Source organism: Equus caballus, chromosome 4 (genome assembly GCF_041296265.1).
Source record: "Equus caballus isolate H_3958 breed thoroughbred chromosome 4, TB-T2T, whole genome shotgun sequence".
Lineage (NCBI taxonomy): Eukaryota > Metazoa > Chordata > Mammalia > Perissodactyla > Equidae > Equus > Equus caballus.
Window position 1 is genome coordinate 91,778,259 of NC_091687.1, and position 22,788 is coordinate 91,801,046.

At 36.8% G+C, this 22,788-nt stretch overlaps 1 protein-coding gene across 6 annotated transcripts in view; it reads left to right on the plus strand.

Annotated features, from left to right (window-relative positions):
• The window catches only part of EXOC4 (exocyst complex component 4), a 738,285-nt gene that overhangs the window by 48,760 nt on the left and 666,737 nt on the right, over nucleotides 1-22,788 (plus strand). For all 6 annotated transcript variants that reach the window (XR_011438236.1, XM_023640178.2, XM_005609413.4 and 3 more), the window contains exons 4-5: nucleotides 3,312-3,496; nucleotides 10,828-10,937. Coding sequence is in view for 5 of the 6 variants with exons in the window: in XM_023640178.2 (XP_023495946.2) it covers nucleotides 3,312-3,496; nucleotides 10,828-10,937 (295 nt within the window). In the remaining variant the exon portion in view is untranslated. The remainder of the gene's footprint in view (nucleotides 1-3,311; nucleotides 3,497-10,827; nucleotides 10,938-22,788) is intronic.

Sequence of the window (22,788 nt, forward strand, 5' to 3'; positions counted from 1 at the left end):
ATACTTGAGAATTCTAGAAGGCCATAGATCATTTGGGGCATGAGTGCATGGTATTCCGTCTGTGAGTAGATGCGAAGATGGTATTTACCAATGAACTGTTTCATTGTATGTTGTCTATTTGATCTTTCATCTGCTGTGTCTTGTCCTATCTATATTTTTGCGACATTATTCATTGTGTGTCACACTTATGAACCTAATTTTGGTAATTTCTCATAGCAACTAATCTGTGAGACCATTTTGTTGCTATCTACTTTAATCCAACTGGATCTCTTGAATTCCTGTTGATGCTTCATCAGTATTTTAAAAAGTGCTCTGTAGTCATTAAATTTGGAAAACAGTGGGATAATGTATAAAATGACCTCTTCTCATATGTTAAAAAACATCTCTTTAGTTGTATTTTTATCTGTAGTTATGCTACTGATAAATGTATGCTATCATTTCTAAATGTAGGTGGATATTTAATGATTTTGCTGCTAGGAAAGCTTTGATGTTAGTAAATGCCTGCAAACCAGACCCCACAGTACAACAGAACTGACCATCAGTGATGGTGGGTTGGGTTGGCTGTTTGCTGCCTCACCAAGTTTTCCTTATGTGTAAACTTTGTGGTACAAGCTACTTTAAACCAGATCAAATGTTGAATTGACAATTATTTTCTTCAAATTGGTTTGAGTACCACTTAGTAAGGTTAGAGTAGGGGAAGACGATGACCTTGCCTGGCTTCCATAGTTATAACTTTATAAATAGTCTTTTAGAAAGTGAAGGCCGGAAAATAAAGTGCTGTATTTCATATGGAAATAGGCTATTCTCTGTTCTCTTTGTGGTAAGGTTTTCAAATCTGTGAAGTTCTAAGACTACCCAGGATTATATATATGTTAAATGTACTTGTACTTTGGGTCTAGAAAAGATATTCAGAAAGTTTGTCATCTAAATGCTTATAATGGTTCTATGAGGGAACAGCACTTTACTGAAAATTTGCTGCATTAAAACATGTTGGGAACATCCTCCGAGGTTTCCTTATTCACAGAATAAATAGGTTCTGTTAAAAATAATTTCAGTGAGCACTCACTCTGTGCCAGGCACTGCCAAGTGCTTTACCTATATTTTGAAAAATTTAATTGAGTGGCTTTGAAAGTTGACATTGTCATATAATTTTGTGTTTGGAACATGAGCCGTTTGGGTTAAAAATCTTCATGCAAATTCCTATAAACAAATCGAGTGTGGATGTGCAGTGGGTGGTTTTTAAGCATAAACATCTCAGCTGCATTTAATTATCGTAAGGGATAAGACTACAGGATGGGCCAGTGGTTTACCAAATTATTTTTCATTTTCTGAATCTCAGTGTCACTAAAGGTTAATGCATCCTCCTTTCTCTGCTAGAGACCCGAGTTAAAATCCATTTTAGAGCATAAGTGTAAATGAATTTGTTGTTGTTTTTCATCCTGGGGGACACTTTGGTCATTTTGTGAGACTGCCTTTCCATTTGGAATTGCTGGCAGCTTGTATGGGGCCCAGCGGCTCTTGTAGCAGGGGCAGTTGCCACTCAGCGTAAAAATGAACTGGCAGGCTTCGGAGGGCAGAACTGGCCCAGGGGTTGTCACTCTTTCATTCTTTGATTCTTTCTTGGCTAACTTAAGGAAACTTATTTGCTCCTGACATTTGATTATAGCATATCATGAAACAAGTGATGTTTGTGGGTAAGCCATTGCGTTTTCCTCCCCATCTCAGGCCAGTTTGTATTTGACAGCCGCCAAGCTCTCTTTATTTCACTGTCCACAACCTTATACTGGTGTAGATCTGTGATCAGCATTTTTGATTGCTGGTATGTTTCATGCCTTTCATTATCTATTGCTTTTGTATAAATGCTTTATTTTTTAGGAGCATGTTTATATCCATAATTACATTTAATGTTTTTACCCTGAAGTAGTATTAGTTATTGCCTTCATCTGTACATATTTGGAGTATTTAGAAGTATAACCTAAGCAGGTAATACTCATAGCACATTAATTCTTTTAGGGAGCGTGGTAGTGCTCTTTTCCCTCTGAGTTCAGCTTACAGTCATCTTTATTATTATTGTATATATATTTTGCATTCTTTGTGTTTCTCTCTCCCCCCTATTGTTTTTCCCCAAGGACTAGTACCTAGAGAATACTCTTCACTTCAAGTTTTTTTCTTCCAAAATATACAAAATCCTTATACATATAGAAAGACATATATAGAATTTTATATACATGGATAAATGGGATATCACCTGTGCTGTCTTTTTTTTTTCTTTACAGTTATCACTTTGATTTCAGAGTGAGTTGCTCCAGGTTCCCTGAGCCCCTCATCTTCTCCATTTGTTGTAGGCATTCCTACACCAATTTTATTCGTCCAATCGTTTTCGTCTTAAAAACTCCCCAGTTGCACTATACACCGGGAGTGTCTCCCTTTCCATAGTTGTTCTTCTGTTCACCATTCAGATCCCTTTTCTTCTGTCACAATGGATCAGGCCAAGGAGAGGGGATGGCTGCTATCGTCTGCTTGGAGCATTCATGTAAAAATTGCATTTACTTGTGCGTGTGTCTGTATACAAGAGAGCGAGAGAGAGACTGACTATATAGACACAGATGTAGACTTAAGCTAACTAAGCTCTAACTCATGACCATTGTGAGAAGCACTTATTAAAAAATTTATGGTGCTTTTTTATTTAGTCTTAATCTTAAAAGGCTAGCCTTGACTAAAAGTTTCTTTAAGCCATTATTACATGGAGTTCTTGTGAAAATATGAATGATATCATTTAATTGGGAAGATCATGTTACATGTGTCCATAGATAGGCAATGTGTGTGGGAATAAATAGTACGTACAGCTTTGTGGTGGTGCTTTACATGCCTTCAGGTTTATCTTTCTCAAATTATCGTCTTCGGAATTCTGTCTCAGATGTTAAACCCCTCAAGGGCAGAACTAGGCCTATCCACATTATACTCTGCAGAGGGTGATGTGTGCTGATAAGGTTCTCATAACTCCCTTTTGACAGACAGCAACTTTTAAAAAATTGTTTATTTCTATCTGGCTTTTAAAAATATTTTATTTAGGTCACATTGGTTTATAACTGTGTAAATTTCCAGCGTATATCATTATATTTCGGCTTCTGTATAGACTGCATTGTGTTCACCACCAAAAGTCTAGTTTCCATCTGTCACCAGACATATATGCCCCTTTACCCCTTTTGCCTTCCCCTACAGTACCTTTTAAAAAAGTCTTTCTTATTTCTAATATTGCTGGATTATTTAGTTATCATGCTTAATTGTCTTTCTTTTTTCCCCCTTTTCAGGTGTCAGCAGTTGAGTCTTTGGAGGGTCCCCTGCTTCAAGTGGAAGGACTGAGTGACCTTAGGTTGGAGCTTCACAGCAAGAAGATGAACCTCCACTTGGTTCTCATAGACGAACTGCACCGACACCTGTACATCAAGTCTACGAGCCGAGTTACGCAGCGCAGCAAGGACAAAGGGGGGATGAGGTCGGTTACAGAGGCTCTTTGCTACAGTGCTTTGTGGCAATGTAGTATGTAAGGAAAATTCTTTCTTTCCCAGAATATTGTTGTAGTTTTTTCTTACTTTTCTTTTTAACTTACTGTCTCTGAAACTATAAGATGGTTTTATAATAGTAAATACTCCATGTTCTAAAAGGCTGACATTCAAAGTTTGTTCATTCTTTCATTTTACATTTATTATGGTCCTCTTATGTACAGATACATAAGGAACATTTACTGTGGGCCTTTAATATCCTATATCAGCAATACTCTGGTATAGCTCAGAAGGAAGTGAAAAAAATCCTTGGACAGTGAAGTCAGTCTAATTAAGAAATATAAATGTATAAACTGAAGTTATAAGATTCTTTGTTTCTTAGGGTTGTGTTCAGCTTTAGATAACTCTCTTTCTGGAATAGTTCAGGAGAGAACACTTTTCTTTTATCCCTGGGCTGGTTGTAGTGTAGTCCTATATTTAAGGGCCTGGGTGGACTCAAGAAATTCATTAGGTTAGTGTAGACTTGGTAGAGAGTAAGATAGATCTTAAGACAGTAGAACATTGCAGTTATTAACATGTATCTGATAGCTGTGCATGTTATGTGTCCTTCCAACATTCCTTTAACATAGCCGTAACATCTTTTCAGAGTTTAGCACTATCTACTGAAGTACATGTCTTCATATTTTTTATCTAGCTATAGACAAGAGGAGCACTGGAAGCAGTGTATGCTGGGAATGAAGTCTTTCAAGTCCTATCTCGTTCAAACAAAAATTGCCAACTTTGTGTGTGATGCTTCAGTTTAGTCAGTGACTCTGACAGAGAAAGAGGAGTTTCTATCTCTTTTCTGCAGATGGGCACTAGGCAAACTTCTGCCAGGCACGCAAATTGAGCTAAGGGTCATGTACCTGAGACTTCACTTCAAGACTGGATCTGAATAGAATAGCTCTCAGTACCTAAGCAGAGAGTAAAGTGGTCGGTGAGGGCAGTGCTAAGGAGATTCCTTCCACAGTGTCTGATGGTAAATGAAAAGGTCCGAATAGATTTGTTCCCATGCAAGGATTAAAAAAAAAATCACTCTGGGTCCTGTGAAAATATCTTTTAGCATAAGGGAAAGTGAGAATTACCTTGAGGTCTCAGGGAAGAGCATTTATATGAAAGAAAATTTTGTAAAGCAAAACAAGAAAAATTTAGGAGACTAAAGCTTGAGGTTTCTCAAAAGATGCAAGATGATATAGGTAGAAGTAGGTTAGAGTATTGTTGAAAATGATCACTCCATCCCCCTCTACTTTAGTGGGAGAAGTATGTTGATTTTTGTGCTCTTGCTTTGCCCATCATTAGCACATGTGACACAAGGAGGGTCTTGAAAAGTGCTTATGCCCATGGGCATGGCTTCTCATGCCTCTGCCGTTGCCATGATGGTGTTGGTCCCAGGAGGAGGAGGATGAGAGACATGTGGAACCAAGCCAAGATCAGCTGAGCTGCCTAGTCTGGATCAGCCAACTACCAAAATATGTGCTTATTATTGAACATTACTGAGATTTTCAGCAAGCATATGCTGAACCAAATTAAGGAAAACCAAAATAAAGTAGGGAAATTTAAGTCTTTGTTTGAAGTATTAGAAGAATTGAATCAGTGATGTGGAGGGATAAATTTTCTTGTCAAGAAGAGGAAAAAGACAAGATGATGAAAAAACGATAGGAGATATGAAAGATGGACAATAGTGATCAATCCAATGATTTTAGGTATTCCACAGAATGACATTAAAATCATAGTTTATGGGCTGAATTGTGTCCCCGATATATTGAAGTCCTGACTCCCAGTACCTCAGAATATGACTATGTTTGGAGATAGGGTCTTTTGAAGAATTAAATAAGTTAAAAAGAGGTCATTAGAGGGGCCTAAATCCAATAAGACTGGTGTCTATATAAAAAGAAGAAGTTTTGACAGCCCCCGACAGAGGAAAGACTGTGTGAAGAGATAGTGATAGGATGGCCATCTACAAGCGAAGGAGAGAGGCCTCAGAAGAAATCAGCCCTGCCAATAGCTTGATCTTGGATATCTAGCCTCCAGAACTGTGAGGAAATAAACTTGTTGTTTAAGCCACTGAGTCTATGGTACTGTGTTATGGCAGCCGTAGCAAACTAATACAAAGGGGAACAGAAGCAATAATTATAGTGTAAATAAAGAAACCTACTTAAACAGAAAAGAAGACCTTGGTCTGCAAATTAAAATGATTCAAGGTAAAATTAATTAAAAAAAAACTTACTCTCAGAGGTGATCAGGAAATTTTTATGAATTTCAAAAACAAATTCTCTAAGAACAGGGAGGAAGAAAATTTATGTTATGAAAAATTACATTATCTGGGGCCGGCCCTGTGGCTGAGTGGTTAAGTTTGCGTGCTCCGCTGTGGCGGCCCAGGGTTCGGATCCTGGGCGCGGACATGGCACTGCTCGTCAGGCCACGTTGAGGCGGCGTCCCACATGCCACAACTAGAAGGACCCACAACTAAGATATACGACTGTGTATGGGGTGGTTTGGGGAGATAAAGCAGAAAAAAAAAAAAAAAAAGATTGGCAACAGTTGTTAGCTCAGGTGCCAATTTAAAAAAAAAAAAAATTACGTTATCTGCTGTGACAGAGATAGTCCTTTACCCACCCAATATCCATTCTCCTCTTCTTCATTTTTAATGACAACCTTTATTTTGTTCCTGGTGGCTCTATTCCCAACTAAATACATAACTTCAAAGTTCATCAAGAGGAGTATGGTTCAGTGAATTATGGTATATCTATGCCATGTAATACTAGACCTTAAAATCTATGAGAAAGATCTCTTTGTGGTGATAGGGAAAGATTTTTAAGATGCATTCTTGGGCCCAAAAAAGCAAGTTGAAAAACAGGATATACTGCATTAACCTGTTTGTGTAAGAATCGAAAGGATATATATTTAAATATGTAGCTTTTATATATAGATATAAATATTTGTATGTGTATAAAAAATTCCTGGAAGGATAATGGTGAAACACTGATAAAAGGAATTACCTATGGGAAATGGAAATGAGGGGTTGGGAATAGGAAAGAAGGACTTACTTCATACCCTCTGCACTGTGAATGCATTCATCATTGGCCTGTATTATTACTTGAATAATATAATGATTGATGATGCTTTTGAAAATTATTTTTAATGAAATGTCAAAATGTTTACTGTTGAAGGGAAAAACTAGGATTTAGAGTTCTATACAGGATGATCCAAAGAATGTTGAAAAAAGAGCATGTGTCCATTTTTCTGGTATGTATGTATGTGTGTGTGAGGGGAGGGCAGAGATAGATGGACAGACGGAGACTCCTTTCTGTAAAATGTTTTGGAGGGCATTACATCAAAATTATATTAGTAGGTTATTTTTATTTATATTATCACAAAAGAACCTATAATACCTTTATAGTCAGATAAAATCAATAAGAAGTTATCTAAAAAATAGTTAATTCTTTTACTTATTGCATGCATCCTGGGTTAATACTTGATTTGGCCTTGCTTCCTTGGATACTCTCTAGCTCATGGAGGAGTCAATTTCACATCCATGGGTTTTGGTGTCCGTATTTGAGTGTGTACAGAGTGACCTTGATCCCATTTTATTATTTGCTCTGTAACTATTTTGTCTTTAATTTTTTTTTCTTTTTTATATGTGTCTGTTTTGTTTTTATCTTTCAGTTCTTTTTCGTTTTTTCCTCTTTGCTTAGATTTTAGCTTCACTTTATTTGGTACATATTACGTCTTCACTCTTGGTCTAGCATTTGAGACCATGACTCTTTTTGACTTCTCCGCTCTCTGAATCATTCATTATTCTTTCTGTATGTTCAGGCAGATCTTAGAACTATAAGAATTACTATGCCAGCCATTCCTGTTTCATTATTCAGTTAAATTTTCTGACTAAGGGCATATCATCTTTGACAGATATTTCTCAGCTCAGTTTGATTTAACAAATTTTTGCGAGCACTTGCTCTTTGATACATACTGTGCCAGCTGTTGGGGTTATAGAGGAGACTATGGCAGTTACCAGATTTACAACTTAAAGTTCAACTCACCTCTGTCAGGTTTTAGTTTGACAGTAAGATCATCCAAATGAGCTGCTGCTATAAATTTTGGACATAGTTGGACATATTTATTGCAAGTGAAGGAACAGAAATAAATTCTAATTAAAAAGCAAATGTTTAATAAGCTGTTAGCACTTTTACGCCTTCTTCTTTAAAAAAAAAACGCCCTCGAACTTTTCATGACTTGAAATACTGAAATCAAACACATTTAGAAGTAGATCTTTACTAGTTGTATGGATGGTTAACAGCCAGAAAGTCCTTGGGGTTATGGTAGTAGAGGTGGTTGTTTTTGGTGTAGTTTAATTTGCTTTATAGTTTTCCTCTCTGCCACCACATGCTTATTAAACAGCAAACCACATTCAATCACAATACACAATTAGTAATTTTAGGGGACTGTCTCATACTGGGAAGGATTTGATGGACATGAGTTGTCTTTTTCAACTCCGCAATGAATGATTCTGAATACATGAAAAATTTGTAATCATATGTATTTGAAAAGAAAACTAACTTCTATCAATATTTCTTTCAAAATAAAGCAGATTTCAGAGCATTCATATTAATTAGAAATTTGGAAAGAACAATCTAATTTTGATTTTATTTTTTCAATAATACCTCCTCTGAGAGATTCAAAACCCTTTAAGGATAATAATTCTTTCTCAACTTCATCTCAGAGGTATGGGGAGAACAGGCCTTTTTTTCCTCTTCTGAAATGGAAACTGAGGTACATCCTACTTAAATGTGATATTTTCTGGTAGCACCTCCCTTCTTTTGAGCTTAATGTCTGCAGTAACTAAATGAGTGGGTGTGCCTCCTTTCCCTTGAACTCTTGAGACTCTTTTCATAAAAGAACAAGAGAAAAACCAAAAGCCATTTCCAGAGTTACTTGCCTTTGGCTTAGTGTTCACAAAGGAGAAAATTGAAGCCCAAGGGGAAATTTTAGAGAGATGAGTCTATGAAAATAGTTTTGCGGTAAATTGACTTTCTAAAAGTTTATTGATGGAGTTTGAGGGCCCTTCTGGCTCTGATAATAAAGTCAGCAGGTTATGTTTTTCAAAGTTAAAATGGCAAGCTGTTTATCACCCTTTATTTAACTGAAATATATTTTGAGGTTCAAACTGAGAAAATAATTGTAGGTTTTAACCTAAAGTGAATCATGTGCACATCTGTGTTTATATAAGTGTGTATTATACTCACATATATATACATATTACTGTGCGCACACATATGCGCTAACTGTGCTCCCTCATTTGTAGGCTTGGCAGGCAGTATTCCAGCTGTACACCTGAATTTTCCTGCTGATACCTTCATTTACCAGTGCTTTAAAAATAACTCCTCTACTTTTATTATGGAAATATTTATAAAATTTACTATTTTTACTATCGTTTAAAATTGAAATTAATTTTTTCTCACTTACTCAGTAGCAGCACTGTAAACATCGGTGACCATTCTTTGTCTCTCTGGGCATTTGTATCTAGAGGCTAGGGAGGTGCGTAGAGCTGGTTTTCTAATTGTGAGTAAAAGACAGGTAAAAGAGGATGAGGTAGCTGAGAGGAAAAAATGAGAAGACAACAGGAGTCAGTATGTAAAAGATGAGTGGATAGATCTCTGATCTAATTGATTTCATAACTAGAAAACTGTTGTGACAAGTCAGTGGATTTGAAGGCACCATTGGATTATCTTAAGATAGTTTAGGCAAATAGGAACTTAGAGCTTTATGTTGGAGGAAAAGAGTTATTGGAACTAACTATTCTTGGTTCAGTCCCTGGTAAATGCTATTTCTGTTACTTTTATATCTTATACTTCACTTGAGGTTTCACATTAGTCTGCAAGTCATTCCAGCAATTGGAAATGTGCTACGTTTTGTTTAGCTCGTATCTTAGTCATATTTGGATCCTCAGCGCTGAGCGCAGTGCCAAGCACGTAACAGATGCTCAAGACTTGTTTGTGTAATGATTCCCCCTTCTCTATAAGAAGTGAAAAGGGAGAAGTTAATGACGGTCATAGTTATTCTCACAGCCTAGAACAATCGCTCACACATCATCAGCATGAGATAAAAATAATACCTTAAGTGATAATTTTGCCCTTTAACTTAAAGTTTGTTTTTCAAAGTTTTCTGAAAGATTATGTTTATTTTTTTTATTAGTTTAAAAATACACACATTCCTCGCACTTTGGTTCCAAAAGGGGTGTGGAAGGGAGATGGGGTTATGTTACTGTGGAGGGGCAGATGTTCAAAATCACACACGTTCTTCAATCTCATTTGGAGAAAGTCTTCCTGCAGGTGTGGTCTTGTCCCTGCTCCCCCTTTGCCTGCCCTTCCTTTACAACCCACTTTGAGAATCACTTCCATGGGTGGCCACGACTACTGATGTTTATTGGAACTGGAAAGAGGTGAGAACTATGGTTTTGACCTCTCTACCCTTGGGACTTAGAGAAGCTTTTCTGTTTTAGATACAATATGATTAGATGATTCACTTTCTTGAGGGTAGGGCTCAGGTGTTAACTCGCCTTGGCATTGCCTATATTCTTACATTTAACAGATGCCTGTAAATGGGAATTAACTTGAAAATTTAATTGTTTTTTTATAATCTTTGTGTTATTTAAAATTATTTTGAAAACTCTCAAGTTAATCATTATGAGGGGCAAGGCCTTTTTGGAAAAGCTGAAATGGGTAACGAAATACTGAATTAACCTGTTTAAGATTCCTTAAATCATCTTTTATTGTAGTGTTTCTCAACTTTATGAAATTTATGAACCCCTTTTAAAGAAAATTAAATGTAATGAACTCCCAGAATATGTCAAAAAACTCCAACTTGAAAAACACAAGTTAAATTAGGCTAACCATTGTTAAACCTTCATTCAGTTATGATGTGCCATTTGACCTTTCTTTGCTGATAAATTAATTTTAATATAGAAATAAAGGAGGGTATTGAAATTGCATGGCATAATTTCATTATAAGATGGTCATTCAGATGATCCAGAACATACTTACACTAATTTTTTTAAATCCAGCATTGAAATGAAAAGACAAAAATTTAAATACATGGGACCTTTAGAATACATCTTTATATATTGCAACAATCACCACTTTACTGGAAATATACTTGGGAGATATTTGAAGTCACGGTGTAATGAGGGCTCAAGGCAAAACGAAAGTAATAAGGGCCAGGCATGTAGTGGGACTTAGGTTGGTTTTGGAGTAAGTGGTAAATAACTGCTGCTACTTTTCCCCTTCAGTTCCCTTGTGAAAGATGCTTCTCCTGTTCCTCTGATTGATGTTACAAACCTTCCTACTCCTCGAAAATTCCTTGAAACCTCGCAGTATTCTACTCCTGGAAGCTCCAGTGGTAAGTATTTAAATCTTCAGCCACTAACTGCTTTTTAGTTTCTATTGTTCCTAGGAAAAGCCCCAGGGAGCCTGTCGGGTCGGGGGAGTGAGGTCCTGAGGTTGGTGCCTGGAGCCTGTGATGACCCTTTGCCACCCTCAGAGGAAATAAGATAGAAGATGATTGGTTGGGCCTGTTGCATTATCAAGGTTGAAGACTGGCAGCTGAGTCTGGCCTGCCTGCTGACTCCAGCTATAGATGATGTGTTTTATTTGACCAGCACTGTTTGTTTCTCTAAAGTTGAATTTGAATGCTTTTTGATAGTGTATTTTCTTTTTTGCCATAACCTCTATTGCTCCTGGTAGCTTTTACCCAGCTGCTTCAAATATTACATTCCCTGTCTGGTCTTTGAGAGCTTTTGAGTGTATGGCCTCTGTTCTATATCCTGATTACTTGTATCTTCCAGTGGCCTCTACATGTCCAGTATATGCCTGCACACGCGTGTACACACACACAAATACATACACATGCAGAACGTACTTTGAGGACATATCTACAAAGTAATCACATTTCTTCTTGGGCTACCTAATATCCTGTTGCATAAGACAAAGGAGAGTCATTTTGGCCTATATTTAAAGTTGAGTGAGGGAGGATGTACTTTGAATACGGATGCAATGATTTAGGGGATTTCTTCTGGAATGGCTCAGACCTGCCTTTTCAGAGGGCTCGACTCATCTGGGCTCAGAGAACTTCTGGGGCTCTGCGAAGAGCTGCTCTGCCTTGTAGCTTTGGGTTGGGGAGAAGGGAACTGGATGTCTTTGTGGGAGGCCCTGCAGGTGCCTTCGTGTGACAGCCAAAATCCTCAATGCCTTTTAAAGAAATAGTAATGTTGATTATCATTGGCTTTTCAGATAAAAATTAGTTCTTATAGTTCTTACTAGTTCTGTAGTCCTGCAGAGCTTGAAATAATGAAAAGATAGAAAAATAATTTGGAGTCAGTCTATACATTTTATGTAACTAATTGGAAGTGTTTCTTTTGAGAGCCTAACAATATATTGTTGCTGGGGCATGTTTAATTACCTTTAAAAATATCATGTAATTAAATTTTAGATTTATTCAGGCTTGGAATTGTGAATTTTATTGCTTTTACTATAGGAAAAGTGTAGGAATTATTTTATAATACATTTTTCTGTTAGTCTGCTTAGTTACTGATTTTGTAAACAAAACAAAACAAAAACAAAAACCCAAACACATTTTTTTTTATGACACTTTACAAACGTTTGTACTGATGCCTCTTCCTGGAGTTAAAAGGTTTTGTTTTCTCCCTCTATCTGAGATTGTGTTGTTATTCTTTGAGTTTTGACACTGCTTTGAGCTGGTATAGAGTGTGGAATTAAGAAATAGAATATATATTTATACTTTTGAATTTTACTTCTACGTTTTGTGGAAATTACCAATTGTTGTATCTTTGTGTTTTTTTAATGTGAATAAACCTTGCTTAGCCTGGTTGTACCGATTTATGTAAATGTTGCCAACTCAGTGGCCAAGTAAAATAAAAATTTTAATTGTTTATGAAGAAATGATAGGGTAGGCGTTTTGCAAATGAAAAGTGCTGTATAAATACCAAATAACTAGAAAAATGCCAATTATTGCAAATTTCAGCAGAAACTAATTTTGCTACATCTATTATTTTTAATAAAGCAGCTCTTACTCTTTGATGGGCACTTTTTCTGTCAGGCCCTGTAGTTAGCGTTTGTCACTTAGTGGAGTTCATGGTGACACTGTGACTTTGGCATCTGTTCCTTCATTATCAGGAATGACTCTTGAAGAACCGCGTGGTAATTCAGTGGAGCTGGGACCATTTTGGAGACTGCTTGTAGATATGTGGAGAAACCTTTCATTTTTGGAAGGGCTCATTTCTTTCTTTTGAAGACTGTTGATCTTGTGGTTTCTCTGTGGGTGACTGGAAAAGAAGGTAGTTAAAACATTATTTATTAAAATCAACAATAGCAGTAGTTAGGATGTGTTTAGTGCTTTCTGTCTGTGAAACAACGTTTTTTCTTTTGTTGTTGAGGAAGCTTAGCCCTGAGCTAATGATGCGGGGTCGGTGAGCCGAGGAGTCGAAAGAAAGATTTCTTGGACTCTCAAGGTCTGGCAGTGGTGCTCTTTTATTTGGAGAATAGTACAGAATAGCATGGGACAGGACCCATGGGCAGTGAAGAGCTGCAGGCATGGGGACAGGACCCATGGGCAGTCAGAGCTCCTGCTGCTGCCCTGAGTTGAGGGTTAGGGCTAAATTTATAAGGCATGGGTACCTGACTTATTGTTACTGGAAAAAGAAAAGATGATGTAAAAAGTCATTAAATGATTTCAGTGCAGATGGGGTCTGGTTATTGTGCGGTCATATAACTTTAGATACAAATCTGGTCATATAGATCGGCATGTAGGTGAGGATGCCCTGGGCTTCTCTCCCTGGGGCAGCCCTAATTCATACCATAAAAATCCACCGGGTCATATAGTTCGGCATGTAGGCCAGGTCACCTTGGGCTTCTCTACCTGGGGCAGCCTTAATCCACATCACTAACATCTGCCACCAATCCTCCTCTTTTTGCTGAGGAAGACTGACCCTGAGCTAACATCTGTGCCCATCTTCCTCTACTTTATATGTGGGACACCTGCCACAGTGTGGCTTGATAAGTGGTGCATAAGTCTGTGCTTGGGATCCGAACCAGGGAACCCTGGGCCACTGAAGCAGAGTGTGCGAACTTAACCACTACACCACTGGGCCGGCCCCTGTGAAACAGTATTTTAAGTGCTTTACATGAATTAATTCATTTAGTCTTTCAACAATCTTATGAGATAGATACTACTGTTAACCCTGTTTTACAGATGAGAAAACCAAGCCTTAAGGAAGTTAATAATTGGTTTAACTTGACACAGCTGACAAGTAGTAGAGCTGTGAGTTCAAGTCAGGAGCTGGGTTCCAGAGTATGTGCTTCTAACTGCTTTATTTCCTGCAAATGAGCTAGGTGTGCTCTGGGATTAGTTTTTGGTTGCTGCCACAACAAATTTCTACAACATAAATTTATCATCTTAGGGTGTGGTAGGTTAGAAGTCCAATGTGGGGCTCAGTGTGCTAAAATCAAGGTGTTGGCAGGGCTGTGTTCCTTTCTGGAGGCTCTACAGAGAATCCATTTCTGTGCCTTTTCCTGCTCCTGGAGGCTACTGCTTTCCTTGACTCAGGGTTCTCTTCCTCCACCCTCACAACCAGAGACGGTGGGTCACATCCGTCTCACGTTACATTTCTCTGACCCACTCTTCTACCTCCTTCTTCCTCTTTTAAGGGCTCATGAGATTAGAAGGATCCCCCTGGGATAATTCAGGATAATCTCCCCATCTCAAGGTCCTTAACCTTAATCCCAGCTGCAAAGTCTTCTTTGCCATGCAAGGTTAACATTCAGATTCTGGGGATTAGGACAGGGATCTCTTTGGGGACCATTGTTCAGCTTATCACTCTCTGCACTGCCTAATTTCTGACTTAAGTTATCTTTAGGAACCAATGTGTAAAAATTTGACTTTCTTGAAATTATGCATGGTCTTTTTAAATCGCAGTTTTAGTCTTTGGAACTGTATTAATCTGGGTCACATTATTAAAGGGGATTGTGTAAATGAGGAAGATGTAAATTATCCTGCAGAAAATGTTACTAAATACTTATAAAAGTGTAGGGTTGATGAAATATAATAAAGGGCAGACATTTTGTCTTATTTTTAATAATGAACAGTAAGTCCTAAGGGTCTATTTGTGAAGTGCTCTGCAAGTCAGCCTAGAAAGTAATAGTCATTTTCAGCAGGGAATTTAACATGGGCTTTTAAAGTGCCCCTCTCATCTTGTGAAATAGTGGGATTGAGGGTGTAATCCATTAGAACTGACATGTTTATAGAGAAAGTTCCAATAGGGAATCCCTGGGCAGAACCGATCTCCCACTGGGGTGCCATAAATTAAGGTTGGAGGTGATTCCTGAGAACTTGCAGATTATTATTAATTAAACGAGAATTTCGATTGCTTGCAAATGAGTCATTTTTCAAATGTCTTATTTAGAAGTAGCCTTGTGACTTTTCTGTGAGAGATTTTCTATTATGGTTTACATATTAGAGTTTGCAAAATATGTTACATCATTCAACTGAGGAAACAGTCCTATGAGGTGGCTAGGGCAGGTACTATTGTCATTATCATGATGATTATATTTATGTCTATCATAGTTAAATATGTTGTCAAATTTTTAAGTTATAAAAGTATAGAATTGTGTATATGCATCATCTAATTAAAAAATAAAACACGTAATTGCAAAATCAAGGCACAGTGTGGCAGAAGCAAGCAAACCATTAACAGAAAAATGATTCGTATTCATTTACCTTTTCTACGTATTAATGAAGAAAAGAAATGGCATAATAAAGTACTGGGCAAATAATGGTCAGTTCCCAGAAGAGTCCATATGCATGGAAAGATTTGCATTTTTGTACAGAGGTTAAGTTTCCAGAATATATAAAGAAGCCCTATAAATCAATAAAACAAGCTAGTAGAAAAATAGGTGAAAATATGATTAGGCAGTTTGTATGTGAGGAAACCCCTGCTAGTAAATATATGAAAAACTGCTTGTATTTTCTAGTTAATCAGATATTATTATTATTTTAATTTTTTTAGCTTTTTATTGAGTTCATAATAGTTTACATCATTGTGAAATTTCAGTTGTACGTTATTTCTCGTCTGTCACCACATGAGTGCCCCGCTCACCCCGTGTCTACTCCCCTTCTCCTGGTAACCACTAAACTGTTTTCTTTGTCCGTGTGTTTGTTCGTATTCATATCCACATACAAGTGAAATCATCTGATGTTTGTCTTTCTCAGTCTGGCTTATTTTGCTTAGCATAATTCCCTCCAGGTCCATCCATGTTGTTGCAAATGGGATGATTTTGTCTTTTTTCTGGCTGAGTAGTATTCCATTGCATGTATATATACACCACATCTTCTTTGTCCAATCATCAGTCACTGGGCACTTGGATTGTTTCCATGTCTTGGCTATCGTGAATAGTGTTGCACCGAACATAGGGGTGCATATGTTACTTTGGATTGTTGATTTCAAGTTGTTTGGGTAGATACCCAGTAGTGGGATAGCTGGGTCATATGGTAATTCTCTTTTTAGTTTTTTGAGGAATCTCTATACTGTTTTCCTTAGTGGCTGCACCAGTTCGCATTCCCACCAGCAGTGTATGAGAGTTCCCTTTTCTTCACACCCTCTCCAACATTTATTATTTTTAGTTTTAATGATGATAACCATTTTAACAGGTGTAAGGTGCTATCTTGGTGTAGTTTTGATTTGCGTTTCCCTGATGATTAGTGATGTTGAACATCGTTTCATGTGTTTATTGGCCATCTGTATATCTTCTTTGGAAAAATGTCTGTTGACATCCTCTGCCCATTTTTCAATCAGGCTGTTTGTTTTTTTGTTGTTCAGTTGTGTGAGTTCCTTATATATTATGGATATTAACCCATTGTCAGATATATGGTTTGCAAATATTTTCTCCCAACTGTTGGGTTGTCTTTTTGTTTTGATCCTAGTTTCTTTTCCCTTGCAGAAGCTCTTTAGTCTGATGAACTCCCACTTGTTTATTTTTTCTTCTTCCCTCGTCTGAGAAGACATGGTATTCAAAAAGCTCCTTTTAAGTTCGGTGTCAAAGAGTGTACTAATCAGGTATTATTTTTAAAGCTCATTCTACAAATATGAATGTTGAATCCAGAGAGGTTGGGTAATTGGTCCAGGTTCAACCAAGATGGTAACTGTTGGAGCCTGGCCTTATGCTGTTCCCACTCTAAATATTTGAGAGATGTATTTTGCAAGCCTTTCTCCTATTCTCATCAGTCACGGTATTTTATAATGTACAGGGAAACTGTGTCTAATTTAGATGTAGTAATTCAACTTTAACTTGTATAGAAGGATGGGAGAATTGTGGAGAAAAGCCAGTAATTGTAGTAAAATGTTGGTGTAAGCTTTAGGATTCCCAGTATGTTCTTTCATTTGGCAAACTGCCTTTGGAACGTTTTGACTGAGCAATTACTCCCAGGGTACACAGGCATTTCATTTGTGGCTTCTTTATTCATTTCATTCATGTTCCTGCTGGGATTGCTGTGAACATAGCTATAAGGAAACTGGACTTCTTACTTCTTTTCTTTTTGGTACCAGCATAGGTTAAGCAATAAAACCTAAAAAGAGCACAAATTAATTGATTTTTTTTCTTCTGCTGCTATTTTCTTGACGTGCATTTTATTTATAAAGTCTTATTCTGAGACTCGATATTTAAAAATTTCAGATTTGATATTTAAAAGATTCTGTCTACATGGGGTGGGAGTTATGAACCCTAACATAAAAGCAGATGAAGTTTCTCTTCTTGGAACTCACATGTCTAGAATAGTGAAGATTTGATCCTCCAAAATTATGTGATGCATTTTGAGTTTCTTTTGTCCTCAGGCAAGGGCCTCCCTTGGAGTTTTAAATCAGCTGTTCCTACAGTATCCTTGCATTTGGTCTTATGAAACATCTGTTGATTTCTATGAGCAAAAGTAGAGTTGAGGAATATGTACCAGGGAGGCAAAATAGAATTAATAGTTCAAATAATCCTAAATGTAAAAATGAATCAAGGCCAGTTATTTAATATATATTTATTATAAATACATATTATAAAATATGAATTACATTATTCCTATATCAGAGATGAATATAACCATCACCATGTACTTCCCACTAGATTAGTAAATCTTAATATTTTTCCATATTTGCTTCAGATTCTCGTTTTAAAAAAAATAAAACATTAGGGGCCAGACCCGTGGCCGAGTGATTAAGTTCATGGGCTCCACTTTGGCGGCCCAGGGTTTCACTGCTTTTGATCCTGGGCATGGACCTAGCACCACTCATCAGGCCATGCTGACGGGGTGTCCCACAGGGCACAACCAGAAGGACCTGCAACTAGAATATACAACTATGTACTGGGGAGCTTCAGAGAGAAGCAGCTAAAAAAAAAAAGGAACATTGGCAACAGATGTTAGCTGAGGTTCCAATCTTAAATAAATAAAACATGACAGGTCCAACTGAAGCCCCCTATGAATGCTTCCTCAATTCCTTTCTCCTGTCTTCTACCCCAGAGATGACTACTGTTTTGAAGTTGTTCTCTATCTTTTTTTTGTATGTGTTCATACTTTTATTATGTATATGTGTATATACATTGTGCATTTGTAAATATAGATACAATATATATAGTTTATATGTTTGTGTTTATATATAACATATATTTGTTTATATATGCAAACTTTATCATTCTTTTGAATATTTTATTCACTTGAATAAATTTAATTGTAGTTAATTACAATTAATATTGTAATTTACTTATTTACTTAATATTAGTTGTATAATTTACTTATTTACTTATAATTGTATACTACAGTATGTATCATTCTACTACTTGGGTTTTTACTCAATGTTGTATTTTTGTGATTTTCTTATATGACAGAATAGCTCTAGCATATTAATTTTAACTGCTGTATGGTGTTATATAATGGATCACAATTTATCCATTCCCCTATGCATAAAGTATAAGTCATTTACAGTTTTTCATTATTAGGAACCTTACGGTAATGAATGTTCTTGTGCATGTTTCTGTAAGACAGAGTTTCCCAGCCACTGTCTCCTGGGAATGGCTTATAGATATATCTGAGATGCTGACCCCTTCAGCCCTTGGGGTAGCTGGTTGGGTCTGGGGGCAGTCAGAATCCCTAGGCAAGTCCTCTCTAGCCATGTGCAGCCACTTCCATTTACTCCAGTTGTGCTATTACAAGTATTGTTGTTTTCCGTATGTGCCATGATGCCCAAAAGGTAGGGAGGCCCTACTCTTAGGGCGCATGTGTAAAATATGTACAGGAATCTTGTGCATTTTAAACCTTACTTGCCAAATTTGTTTTTAAAGTGATTATCTCAGTGTAGATTCCTCCAAGCAGTGCATGAGATTTTGCTTCTCTGCTTTTTCTTTTTTTTTTGAGGAAGATTAGCCCTGAGCTAACATCTGCTGCCAATCCTCCTCCTTTTGCTGAGGAAGACTGGCCCTGAGCTAACATCTGTGCCCATCTTCCTCTACTTTATATGTAGGACGCCTACCACAGCATGGCTTGCCAAGTGGTGCCATGTCCGCACCCAGGATCCGAACCGGCGAACCTCCGGCCGCCGGAGCTGAACGTGTGAACTTAACTGAGGCACCACCTGGCCGGCCCCCTTGCTTATCTACTTTTTGCCCTTAGAATTGTCTTTGCTAGACTTTAATTTTTGCAAATTGATTTTGCACATCTGACATATTTTGTGTTTTTATTTTTATTTTTTGAGTTTAAGTTATTTTAGTTTGCGTTTCTCTGGTTTCTGGTGATGTTGAGAATCTATCCATGTGTGGACCATTTGGTTCTCTTGTACATTGTCTATTGTTTGTCCTTTTTTTAATCGTGCCATTTATTTTCTCCATTAATATTCAGGAAAGTTAAATGAATGCTAATCATTTTCCTGTAAATGCGTTACTTGTAGATGTCTTCTAGTTATAGCCTGTCTCACTTTGTTTTTCATTGTTATATAAATGCTTTAGATTTTATTTTAATGTGTTAAATTTATCAATATTTTCCTTTATAATTTGTATTCCTTCTATCCTAAGAAGTGCTTTCCTACTATGATTTCATAGAAAAGTATTTCCCCGTGTTTTCTCAATATTTTATAGGTCTCTTAAGCTATTTAGAATGTTTGTTTTTATTTATTTTATTAGGAACTGAATTTCATTTTCATATGCATAGCCAGTTATTTCAGCATTTACTGATAGTCCATCCTTCCCCCACTGCTTTAAAACAAATTTTTTTTTAGTACTTTTTATTTTTTTTATTAAGATTGTGATAGATTACAACCTTGTGAGATTTCAGTTGTACATTATTGTTAGTATTGTTGTGGGTACACCACTTCACCCTTTGTGCCCTCCCCCCAACCCCCCTTTTCCCTGGTAACCACCGATCGGTTCTCCATGTCTATATGTTAACTTCCACCTATAAGTGGGGTCATATAGAGTTCGTCTTTCTCTGTCTGGCTTATTTCGCTTAACATAATACCCTCAAGGTCCATCCATGTTGATGCGAATGGAACAATTTGGTCCTTTTTTATGACTGAGTAGTATTCCATTGTGTATATATACCCTATCTTCTTTATCTAGTCGTCAGTTTCTGGGCATTTAGGTTGGTTCCACGTCTTGGCTATTGTAAATAATGCTGCGATGAACATAGGGGTGCATGGGATTCTTGGGATTGCTGATTTCAGGTTCTTAGGATAGATACCCAGTAGTGGGATAGCTGGGTCATAGGGTATTTCTATTTTTAACTTTTTGAGAAATCTCCATACTGTTTTCCATAGTGACTGCACTAGTTTGCATTCCCACCAACAGTGTATGAGGGTTCCTTTTTCTCCACAACGTCTCCAACATTTGTCACTTTTGGTTTTGGATATTTTTGCCAATCTAACGGGTGTAAGGTGATACCTTAGTGTAGTTTTGATTTGCATTTCCCTGATGATTAGGGATGATGAACATCTTTTCATGTGTCTCTTGGCCATACTTATATCTTCTTTGGAGAAATGTCTGTTCATGTCCTCTGCCCATTTTTTGATCGGGTTGTTTGTTTTTTTGTTGTTAAGCTGTGTGAGTTCTTTGTATATTATGGATATTAATCCTTTGTCCGATAAGTAGCTTGTAAATATTTTTTCCCAATTAGTGGGCTGTTTTTTTGTTAAAACAATTTTTTTAAATAAACTTTTTATTTTAAAATGTTTTTTGATTTATAGAAAAGTTGCAAAGACAATAAAGAGATCCCACTGAGTTTTATTGCCGCTTCTATCATGTTTCTACATATGTGGCTTTTTATAGAAACTTTTGTTCCACTGGATTATTGTCTGTCCTTGTACTGATACTACAGTGTTTTAATAGCTATAGTTGGGGCCGGCCTGGTGGCGCAGTTGTTAAGTGCGCATGTTCCGCTTTGGTGGCCCGGGGTTCGACGGTTTGGATGCTGGGTGTGGACATGGCACCACTCAGCAAGCCATGGTGTGGTAGGCATCCCACGTATAAAGTAGAGGAAGATGGGCACGGATGTTAGCTCAGGGCCAGTCTTCCTCAGCAAAAAGACGAGGATTGGCAGCAGATGTTAGCTCAGGGCTTATCTTCCTCAAAAAAAGAAAAGAGCTATAGCTTTATTGTTTATGTTGATACCTGTCAAGGGAAATATTCCCATTTGGCTCTTCTTCAAAATTATCTAGGCTATTTTTGACCCTTTACTCTTGCATGTACATTTTAGAATCAGGATGTCAAATTCCATTAATAACCCTGTTGGGATTTTGATTGGAATTTCATTTAATTCATAGAATAATTAGAAAGAATTTATATCTTTTATTGAGTCCTCCTATCTATGAACTTGGGATACCTCTTCATTTAATTCTTTAGATCCATAAGTGTGTTGCTCCTCTTTTGTTAGATGTGTTCTTCAATACTTTATGTTTTTTGTTGTTATGAGAATGATATTTTTTTGTTACATTTTCTATTTGGTTATATTTCTGAAAAGTTTAATTTTTTCCTGTTGATTGTGTTTCTAGCAATTTTGCTGAATTACTTATTTAAAATTAGAATAGTATATTTGAAAAATATATTTGTATATCTTCCTGGATTTTGTATGTAAATAATTATAGTGTTTGTAGTTAAGGACAATTTTGTTTAAAAATTTAAGTTACTTGTCTCTCTTCCCTTTTTTCTGCTTGTTTATTAATTTTTCCATATTAGGAACCTGCAGTATAAAGTTGAATAGTTGGGGCAATAGTGGGTCTCACCTTTAACAGAAATGCCTCTGAAATGTCACCATTAAATATGATATTTGCTTTTAGTTTTTTACCAATTGTTTGCCCTTCTGCTGGATGGGAAGCCATAGATTGTAGTTTTGGTTTTTTTGTAGTACCTACTGTGCTATAAAGATATTTAAAAATTTTCAACCATCTATTTTTCTTTCTTCTTTCAAATGCAGTACATGTTCCGAGTTATGAATCTTGCCTGTAGCAATTATTAGATGTTTGCCAAATTGTGATCCTGTATCATTCTTTCTCCATTTTCTGGTTGGAATTCTACGGTGATGAACTGCCTCTTCCATATTTATTTATTTCTTCATTCACTAATTATAATTCATGGGTATTTATCTTGTTATATGAATTATAATCAGTTGCCATCATTATTTATTTTGTTGCTCAAATTGTCCCAGATTTGGCCACTGGTAGCTCATTCAGATTGGTTCCTCTGTCCTTCCAATATGCCACCATCAGTTTTTGAACATTTCCTTACTTTCTGTTACCACTAGACATTTCGGGCTCACCTGTACTTTCCCTATTCTAGCCTTGGAATTAACTATTTCTCTAAAAGACTCTAGTTCCTTTTATAAGTAAATGATATGTAGTAACCAAGAACACAAGACCTGTGTTCTAGTTGTACTCATCACTTCTGGTGTATCCTTGCTCCAGAAATATATATATATATATATATACACACACACACACACACACATTTATGTATATGTGTGTATTTGTACTTTTTTTTTTCACTTATTTGCACAGTCCTAGTATACATGTAATATAATCTCAGAATTGCTAACCCATGAGAAACAACTCATGTCCTGGTGAAAAACAGATTAACCTGAGTACAGTATTTGTGTACAATTCTATTTGCATACTATAAGGCTTCTAGAATATAGTCAAAATGAGGAGGATTTTAGGCTG